Genomic DNA, 11,187 nt, shown 5'->3' on the forward strand with positions numbered 1-11,187 from the left:
CAAGGGTGGAAACTGGACTTTAATAGTCAGTTGCCTTGGGAAGATGGTCACAGTCTCACGAACATGTCATCACTGCAACATTGTATAGCTTTATCCAGGTCACAGTCGCATGAACATGCAGGGCGGTCGGGAAGCCTAGTGCTTAAAGCGTTCGCTCGTCACGCCGAAGACCCGGGCTCGATTCCCGACATGGGTACAATGTGTGAAGCCCATTTCTGGTGCTGGAATATTGCTAAAAGCCGCGTAAAACCATACTCACTCACTCACTCACTCATGAACATGTCCATCACAGCAACATTGTATAGCTTTACCCAGGTCATTGTTTCATCCATGTCATTTTCACTTAAGCACATGTCAGCACTGCAACATCACATTGCTTGATCCATGTCATTCTCACTTGAGCACTGCAACATCACATTGTTTCCTCCATGTCATTCTCACTTAAGCACATGTCAGCACTGCAACATCACATTGCTTCATCCATGTCATTTTCACTTAAGCACATGATGGCACTGCAACATCACATTGTTTCGTCCATGTCATTCTCACTTAAGCACATGATGGCACTGCAACATCACATTGTTTCATCCATGTCATTCGCATATGTCAGCACTGCAACATCACATTGTTTCATCCATGTCATTCTCACTTAAGCACATGACGGCACTGCAACATCATATTGCTTCATCCATGTCATTGTCACTTAAACACATGCATTTACGTAACTCATTCTTTCACTCTAAGATATCCTTCTTTTCAATTTTGAGAATTCTGATTATTTGCATTATGGTGCTGTATTCCGTTATGGTAGCTGTTGTTGAGTTCTTACCAAACTGGGTCTTTCATGGCTTCATATCTCTGTGGACCAGTTTTTAGTTTATGGATGGGTGCATTTTTACAAAAAATATTTTTATCCTGTCTTACTTTGAATAGTTGCTCATCTAGAACTTTTGAGTTACTTTTATTGGACAGACTTACAGCAAGTGAGTATCGTGGTTGTGTTATTAAGTATTTTATTTCTCTCTTGTCAAGTTGAAAAAATTAAATTGACTATATTATTTATATGAAACAAACCCGGTGTTGTTAAGAAAACCTCAGAGCCCCAGTTTATGCAGTCATCCCACTGCAGGAAGTTGATGGAATTAGGAACATCTATTTTCTTACTATTTCAGCCTATTTTCTTATTAACTGGTTTACAAGAATGTTGGCTCTGCAATTTATCTACTGCTGAATGAAAAACATCAACTTTCAACACATTCTGATGCAGAATCAAAATAATATAACACCAAATATCACCAAATAAATAGATACATTGTAGATTGTCCAGTCAATTATTTTTTTCTATATTTTTATGTTTTTTAATTTATATCAATAAGGTAATAATATCTAAAATAAATTTTGTAAAAAAAATTGACTTATAATTATATTTGAGATACAGTGTATGAACATTCATATTACTTCCAGAGTATTGCTTCAATCCTGTAATTACAAACTGTCGGTTGACACCCCAACATAGGTCGCCCTAAGAGAGATACTAGGGCAATTTGGCTCGCCTAGCAATTTTTATTAAGGCCTTCAAGAAATACATTTTGTTATCTGGTAAGTCAAGTTTATTATGTATTTCAATTAATCACTTAATGATAACCTTAACACATCTAGACCTACACTGAACATGGGAGGCACCACCCTGGTGATCAGAGTCCCCTTTTAAGGAATCAGTGTCCAACATGAGATGTATCATAGTATAATATATTATTTTGTCTCATTGTCTTGTTTTGGTCATAATCTGGCTTATATTGAATGCTTTGTTTGCATTTTTTTTATAGTATTAGATTATTGAAGAGTGTCTATGCCACAAGAGCATGAGAGGTCTATCTCGCAGCAATGTTGCCACAGATCAGGACTTCACATCTGTTTGCCCTGTGCTTCATAGGATCGTGTTCCTTGATAATTCTAATGATGCATTTGGGCAGCTGCACTATAACACAAAAGAGAATCCAATTACTGTATTCGACGTAATAAGCGCCCCGCTCTAATAAGCGCCCACAGCGATATTTGCTTATATATTGGCTAGTGAACAATCTCATTTAGCACCCCTTCCGATCGATCAATGTAGATAAGACTTATTTATTCGCGTATAAGACGCACTCGTGTGCTACATGCACCCTTAATTATGGGCAATTAAATTCTGGAAAAATATATCTGTAGTATATAAACATTTCAGGATGTCAGCATAAACCACAAAATTTATCTTTCAACGCTATTTTTTTCACCAAAGTAATATTCTAATAAGAGCCCCCTATAACTAATTTTGAGTGCGCCCGGAGCGCTTATTACGTCGAATACGGTATACAAATTTTTGTACCTTCCTAGTTTGTGTTAATACCTTTCCTTGAAGTCATCAGTGAGAGAGTATATAGCAAGTACCCATCTGTCATCTATATGTTGTCTTTCGCTTAACAGCGAATTTATTAAACGCCTTTCTCAAAAACTATTGAACAAAATTATTTAAGATCTATCAAAAGTCAAGGCCACTTCAAAATTACTGTTGACGTCAATAAAGTTTGTGAACGAAGCAGTGTATTCACCATTTAAATATTGGAACATCTTTATTTACAACTTTCTATTTTGAAGTTATTCTTGTGATGTTTACGAACTAAGATTGTGACATTTTTGAATGATTGACTCAGTATGACTGCCATTTATTAATATTGTTGTTTGGACCTTCTCTTATGTTTGATATCTATAAATAATTTTGTATATTAGAAATTTTCCACATTTCAAAATCATGGGTCAGGTGAGCTTCAGTGCCTTGGTACCATCTTCATTACTTACACTCATTCGTCACCACTCGCCCCTTTCCGTAACCTGCAAGAAGACTCGTCCCCCTATCAATGAATGTTATGTGCGAAAATACGACAACCCAATCAAAATGCGCGTATGATTTCAAGTTCTTGGTCTAAGAATCCCTCAGAAATAATTTTTGATTTTACATATGCCTTGCATCTAAAAATATAACCCAGACACAGGTGTTCAATCATACTGTATAATTCTGCATGTCCAGATGTGCTGTAACTTGCATCTGAAATATATACAATATATGGGGAAATATATGTGAACCATTACACAATGAGTTGACATGTTTTAGGTATGCCCGTTTGTGCTAAGACGGAACCCGGTCGCAAAAATGGCCATGAATGGGACACGAGTCGCTGTTCGGCTTGTCCCGGAATAACACGAGTTGGTCACGAATGTGCTTACACTCTGACAAGGTTTTGGTGTGGCATAGTGTCTTGTTACAAAGTTTCACCACATTTTTTAAATCCAGAATCCTGTGAGTTACGGTTGAACATCACTATAATAAAGGTTGTTTTGAAAATATTATATTGTTTGTGATATGCTTCCTCATTAATGAGCTTCAGATCTATTTCTGATCATTGTTTATGTACACTGATTGTAATTTGTGATTTCTGGTGATTTATGGTGATTACAACTTTATTTCAAACGTAGGATTGAGAATAACATTGGTACTACAACGAGGCAAAAATAACACTTCAAATTGAATAACTGAAGAAAACCATGCAGGGTGCCATTCCACAAATCAGTCTTAGCGCTACAACTGTGACAAATCTTGTTCTTGCTATATCACTAAACAAAGTACTAAACAAAGATCGCTTTGTTGAACAGGGGTCAGCTAACACAATCTGATGAATATAAGAAGGAGGTACAACACTACTCAAAAGAAGTCAAGGATCACTCAATTCTTTCATATTACTATTGTTAATCTGTGAAGGCATGTCGTGGCATGACAGATTAGCTATAGTAATATGAAAGAAACAAGTGAACCTTAACTTCTTTTTAGATGTATATTTGCTAAATATTTACAAGGGACATGTTTAACCCGTCACAAGGTCTTACAAAGTAAGATGGCTGGGTCATGAAGAGGACATCGGAGGTTCACAATAGTGAAGGATTCTACCTTTAGGAAGCTGCAGTAAAATCATCCTAAGTGAGTCTCGCCGTGATGTATGATTGAAGGAGTTGGGTTTGACAGACTTCACTCAGGCCACATATTTATTATAGCGTTCCGTCTGTCCGTACTTCCGTCTGTCCTTCCGTCCGAGCTTTTGTACGGCCCATAACTTTTTAACCATGCACCCTAGCTTCACCAAACTTGCTACACACATGAACCACAATGAGTACTTGTGCCTTTTGCTAGTTTGAAGATTCTGAACTTTTTAATTTTTGCCGTTTCCATGGAAACATTAAGAAACTTAAACCTTTAGGGTGGGTGTTTTGTAAGGCCTATATCTTTTTAACCATGCACCCTAGCTTCACCAAACGTGCTACACTCATTTACCACAAAGAGTACTTGTGCCTTGTGCTAGTTTAAAGATTCTGAATTTTCTTATTTTTGCCGTTTCCATGGAATCATGGTGAAACATAAATTTTGGGTAGAGTTTTTGTACGATCCATGTTTACAATATTATGTATCCCAGCTTCAGCAAACTTGCTACATTAACCACTATGATTGTTTTTTTAACCTTTTATAAGATTCTGAAAGTTTTCTCTTTTGCTGTTTTCATGGAAACATGACTTAAAGCAACAGGTATATTTAATTATTTTACAAACTATTTACTATTTGTTGTTGACCAGCAGGGATAACGGGGTATGTGAGCTTTGCTCACTTCTTTCTTGTTTAAAAAATTGTGTAAACCAACTAGTGTGGGTTGATTGAATAAATTATATTTGAGTTAGTCAACATCTTTTACATCTGTTTATTTGTCTTTGGCTTGAAGTTGTTTGGGATGGTTGTTTGGTTTACTGGGAAACAATACATGCTTATACTGTTTTAAGTGTTGGGTGTTTAGTATAATACAGCAACACATATATGTAGCAATTTCTGATGAAACTTTCATCCCTCAACTGGAGGTTTGCCGTGGCTACCACATACAATGCTTTTCATTAATTCTTGTTTAAAAAATCAACAGTTTCTTTTAATTTTTTATAGTTATCTCTTATATTTTTCCAATTCATGGAAGATAGAGCAGTCAGGGAAAATAAAAATAACTTCTGTTTGTGGTTTCTGGCTCTAGTCAGTTGAATCCAAACACCCCCACAAGAGAGTTGTGCTGAGCAGTATGGGTATAGCAACACTACATTTAGTGTATATATCGGATGTTTTCAGTTATAGGCCGGACACGTCGTGAATAGAATACCCAGGATATTCATGAGCTGTCCTCACTAGTGCATGGCTATCTGTCCGTTCTAGATGGGAGCATAGCAACTACATTTATGGCAAATGTAGAACAGGATCTTCTCCAAACAAACAAAAATTGTACACCTGAGTGAAATAAAATATTGGGGGGAAATGAGGTATGATGTATTTACAAAACGTTTTGTGACTGATACGCTATTTGAAGGGGGCGTGGCCTAAATGCAAATGTCCGCTTGGGATTTTAAATTTTGTGGACCCCTGGTTTTGTCAGTCCATAATAACTAGCTTCATCTGAATTGTAAAAACGACAAACTTATTTCTTTTTCTATTATTTTATTGCCATTCAAATGTATGCACAGGTTTTCAGATAACATAAATACACCACATATACAGAAAGCATAGCATAAATATTCACAACAAATATTGCCATATATACAAGTCTGGCTTACACCTTTGTCTCACTGCATTACGCACATGGAATATTGACAGCACAGCTGTTTCCAGATGCCATTTCTAAGTCGTGTGAAACAATGGGAGATGTTCTTTGGCAAATTGAAACCGATGATGTTATGTATTTTCTTTTGACAAAATAACCAGTTCATCCTATATAACTGACAACACCACAAGTCAACTTGAGAAAATGTAATATTTTGAGTCAACCTTTGGTAAGTTTATAACAGAATGGTCTCTGTCTGCTCACTGGCTGGATGTGCAGAGATCCATCATAACCGGTTTCATATTATATCATTATTATTCATTATTCATAAGTAATATTATATACATCACTTTGTATAGCACATTCGGTCTTGTCAATGTCTCGTTGTAATAAAACCATCCAATGTGATGATATGCCCTATAAGTATTGCCAGACAGTATACGGCCTGACATGTGGCTGCCTGTTGCACGGCTGTCTTCTTGGAGTGCCCTGGCCTTGTCTCCACTGCAGTTTGTATCACAGTACCAGCCACCATCTCCATCCACAATGTTACAGTTCGCCACAGCCTTTCCACTGACATTCCTCCAACACTATGTGAGTATGGTTTTACGCCTCTTTTATTTCAGACATACCCAAGATTGGGGCGAGGGGACACCAGAAATGAGCTTCACACATTGCACCACGTGGGGAATTGAACCACTGACGTGGAGGCAACAAGCAAACACTTTAACCATTATGCTACCCTACCTCACCCCCTTCAATATCGGAAACTGATGATACAATTTACGAACTGTTTGGTGTAGGTACAGGCTGCACTCACTCACTCTTCACATATCAGAATCTGGTCTGTGATTGATTTGGGACTGATTTGCGCTGTGTGTTCTCCATCTTGATATCCCTGTCCATGGAAAGTTCTGCCTTCAGATTCTGTTGAAGGAATTCCGTTTCAGGAATCTTTTCACTTAAATGATCCTGAATTCCGGAGTCCTGAACTGCTTCCATGGGTGTGATAGTCGATATTGTAGAGGCTTTGTCATTTGTCAAGTCTGAAGTGGCTGAAAGGTAAAACATGGGACATTTATGTTGTGTCTCCGTAATCCTGTGGCTCATTTATGACCATCTTGTGTTATTCCGTGTCAAGCCGAATAGCTATGGAAAGGGGAGAGCAGTGACGAATCAATTGTACCCCAGAGACCAGAAACCAACATATGGTCTCTGTGTGGCCTAATCAACAACTGACATACTCAAAGAAATCAATTTCCCAACAACAATGTTGCAAAAAATATTGTATTTAGTCACTGACATAATTCATATTGTTTTTCCTTTAACACCATTTGTAAAACTGAAGTATTAGTTTCTGGAATAAATAATTTAAAAACAGAAATTCCCAGTCAACCCTAGAATACAAATCATCAATCCTTTAAAGGAATTGTAGATTTTCAACTGTAAATATCTAAACTGTTCGAGTTGAATTTTTGATGACTTGGTGCTGAACCTACTTACTGTAAGAGGGTGGGTCTGGCTGGTGGGGTTGTGCTATTTGCCCTGTAGCTTGTGCCGGGGCCTGGGCCAGGGTGCGGATCTCCTCCAGTTTGTTCATATGAGCTCCAGAGTCAGACTCCTCATTTTGGACAGCTTGAATTCCTTGTTCCAACAGCGGTGTCTTCTCCTCATCCCCTACACTTAAAACAGTGGAGTAGGTCACACTTTCACCCTTCTCAAGGTCAGACACTTTTCCATCAATACTCCTCACATACCATAAGACCACAACTATCAGCCCTAATGCCAATATCCCAGCTGTAAGCATGCCAAAAACCGCATATGTCAGGATGTGTGATTCTGCAACAAACGAGAAACATGATGTAATTTGTTTGAAGCCAACAAATGAACTCAAAACTCACTAATACCCATCTGTAATGTCACCCTTTAAAACTAGAGTGGTAAACAATATACGTTTTTATTATAGAAAAATGTATGTCGTCATTTTCTAAAGATAAAATGATACACTATACACATATGAATATCCTAAATATTCTCAAACCATTACACAAACGGATAAACAATTATAAATAATATCTGACCTTTATTGCATAAACATAAGCAGCTGAAGCCAGTTTTCATTAAAGGGAGATAAATCCTATGCAAAGGGGGAATCCCCATGTCTATATAAAGTAACATAAACTGCGTCTTCACTTACTGTGCTCTACAACAACCCATACTGACCTTGTGGTTTGTCGTGGGCGGGCACAATGGCAGTCGATGTCGTGGTTGGTTCTGTAGACCCCACAGTCGTTGTTGCTGAAAAATAAGAAGAATATGAACCATCATTTCCTGACTGATACAACTTTTAAATTTGATATACTCTTTTTTGTTAAAAGAATAATAATTATTGTATGAAAGACCATAAAACACATTAAGTGTCTACAATACAGTACGTGATGATTTTACAAGAAGATTTCCATGTTTCATTTCAGAACTTTTTCTGGTCTTGAAGGCATATTTGCAATAGAACATAACAAATTTAATATGCCAAGTGACAAAATGGTGAATACCAAATTACCGTAAAATGATTAATGGAATATCGAAAATATATCGAGTTATCCTAAATTCAAGACACAAATGTCAATCATATTTTTAAAAAAGTAGCTGGTTAAACAAGTTCTTCCTCTGTGTGAATAAGCAATTCAATAACACATCCGAACAATAAAACCACATATATTAATGAACTATTACAATAGTTAAACTACTTAATTTTAAGTTCATCATTGAAAGGTGCCTATGCCTGCATTGAGAACCTGTCACTCATGGTTAACGGGAAACTGGTGACAATATAACTGTTCTAATTAACACGTATATTTACCAAGTTTCAGACACAGGACTTCGCATTGGTTCAGGATGTGTTTGGCCACGTCAGCTTGGCACTGCTCGGGGGTACAGGTGTTACATCGCTCCTCCCCATCATTACAGAACTGATAGCTGGAGTCGCAGATGTCCCTGTGGCATCGGAATCGAAATCCCGACACTGACAGCACAAAGATGGACAACCCGAGAAAAGATGTCAGAAAACCCATACTGAAAATCCGCTTTACTGTTAATTGCTTCCTTCCCGAAAGGACACAGAGACGATACTGTAGGGCTTCTGGGTCCCGAATGGTCTTTCGATGATGTGTACGCCAATATAATAGGCAATTCCATCTTGAAAACCCCCTTTGGAATTACCACAGCTGAAGAAATAGCACATAATCTAAATATAGACACACGTGTTTGTACGCGTAGGCGTCATAAATATATGTGCGCACAATAAGGAGCGGCTTGTGGCTGTCTGCTTATTGTTTACACTCTATACCTTCAGTGTCATGAGATCTATGAGTTAAAACAAAACACAAAACATGCATGTAAATATTTTCTGACGTAAAATATCTAATCAACAGCTATTTTGGGGAAGACAGAAGAACACCGTAATGGTGCTATTTATATAGCTGGAAAACCCCGTCTAAAAATATAGATTGACTCACTTAAGGTGGGGGGTGATTGAAAAACTCCAAACAATGCACATATCTTAGGAAGCTTAATAGGGCAAAACAAATTCTTTCTATCTCGAATATTTTAGATAATAAATTGAATAGATAACCATTAATTATGTTCACATGAACACCTGCAATTGATTCTCCGACCTGCCTCATTTGACCTATTTGAATATTGTGCTATTTGAATAAGTAGTTGATGCGATCAGGGTATATATACTTACTGCTGCGGTGAATCTGAATATTGTTACAATGTTGACAAAGGAAAATTGGGGTTATCTCCGTTATGATTATTATCAAAATATCCAGAGCTGACAGAAGTCATGAAAAAGGAACACTATTATGTCAAGTTTTGTTTGGTAAAAAATGCACTTGAATCTAAAGCTTGATTTAGGTGTGTTCACAGAGAATATTTACGGTTATTATCAGTACAGTAAAATACGTTTATAATACGCTTAGGACGAACTGACGGATATATTGCGAACTCAATATTTGGTATATGTTCCATATACGCTTATAACGTACCACGGTTATAACCAACTAGAATTAGTGGTCCATTTGAGTTCCTTATAACCGTAGTTCACTGTACTTGTACTTTCGTGCTCTCTCCTGATATCTATGCTCAAATATCCCTAAATGTTTTTCAGGACTTTGACAATAATTTCAGAAATGAAGAACAAAACACCACTGAAGTGTGGATTTTTAGACTAACACTTATAGTCTATGAAAACATATCTTTAAAATAATTGTATTTTATATTTCCTATTAAGTTGTTTTCATCTGAAATCAAGGAAACTAGTCTTGGTTTAGTTTCATCTAGACTTGCCTAGTCTTTTAGTAATAAATAATGTTTCACATCTATCTGTATAGCGCTGGAAATGCTCAAAACAAAAAGTTAAGCACCACCTACATTTTTTAACGATGAACACGACCAATGTGTTCCCTTACATGGGACTAAATGAAAATGCTATCTGATGACATTAAAAACTTCAATTATTGAGGAAAATAAATGCTGAAAATCTGATGGATTCAAGCAAAAAGCTGCCTGTACAGAGATGGTTACAAATGCATACATTCTGAACAAATAACCAGATATCAATAAGGCTTTCCGGTCAGTTACTCAAATGTCAGTGCAACTCAAATGGCGAAGTTACGTTTTCTGCGGAGAGTAGGTGGATGGGTGACCGTGTTCAGCAGGCCTGACTTCTGAGAGCTTGAAAAGCTTCCGTCCTACCCCTCACTGAAACATGTGGTGTCTCCTTAGGCAAGTAACTTGTTTGAAGTATGCTGCTGTTCTTCTATCAGTGAAAGGTAACCCGGGAGGATGAGGTAGTAATGTGACTGTCAATCTTTGGTTCCCTATACCTCCCAGGGAGCTGAGAATGAAAATCGAGTGCACGCTGATCCATTTACCAGGGATTAATAATGTAGCGCAATGAGCATTCATTGGTGAAAAGAATCTAACGCATTTTATGTCGACTTTGGATTATAAACGACGAAAATGTTTTCGGTGATATGTTCTCCCTTAACAACATGTATATCTGTATATGTATGACTCCATTCTTATAATAAATTTTTGACACCGCACCAACATACAAGCAATCACACAGGAAAATTATTTCCTGTTACGCAACAAATGAATGCTACGCCTTTGAATGAAGTACGAGAGAGACAACGTCGGGCTTTATGCAGTGTGAAGCGCAATGCATTCATAACAATACCCTGATTTATTACATTCATATCACGTAGACCTTCACATATTACGTTGCATGAGTGAAGTATACGTGGGTCTAAAAATATATGTGCACACGTGTAACTATCGCTATAAATAACAATGACTCGTGTGTTATTTATAGATCCACACCCGCCTGTTCACTTGACGTCATAGACAAGTCGGACTGTCAACACCAGACCCTCTATTCCCTGCTTGAAATACAGTTTAGAGTCGCATCTAAACAAGACCTACACGCTATAAACTGTCATGAGCGTGTATCCAGGGGTTGATCATG

At 37.3% G+C, this 11,187-nt stretch overlaps 1 protein-coding gene across 1 annotated transcript; it reads right to left on the reverse strand.

The window, feature by feature from the left end:
• Window positions 1-5,523: 5,523 nt before the first annotated feature.
• Window positions 5,524-8,895, reverse strand: LOC139467853 (uncharacterized). The gene is made up of 4 exons (XM_071249356.1): window positions 8,515-8,895; window positions 7,878-7,952; window positions 7,158-7,493; window positions 5,524-6,709 (listed from the first exon to the last, which is right to left on the reverse strand). Exons 1-4 carry the CDS (start codon window positions 8,723-8,725, stop codon window positions 6,489-6,491), a joined length of 843 nt encoding a protein of 280 aa, XP_071105457.1. The 5' UTR covers window positions 8,726-8,895; the 3' UTR covers window positions 5,524-6,488.
• Window positions 8,896-11,187: the final 2,292 nt, after the last annotated feature.

This window comes from Haliotis cracherodii, unplaced genomic scaffold (assembly GCF_022045235.1).
Source record: "Haliotis cracherodii isolate W230 unplaced genomic scaffold, xgHalCrac1.p SCAF_2, whole genome shotgun sequence".
Classification (NCBI taxonomy): Eukaryota; Metazoa; Mollusca; class Gastropoda; order Lepetellida; family Haliotidae; genus Haliotis; species Haliotis cracherodii.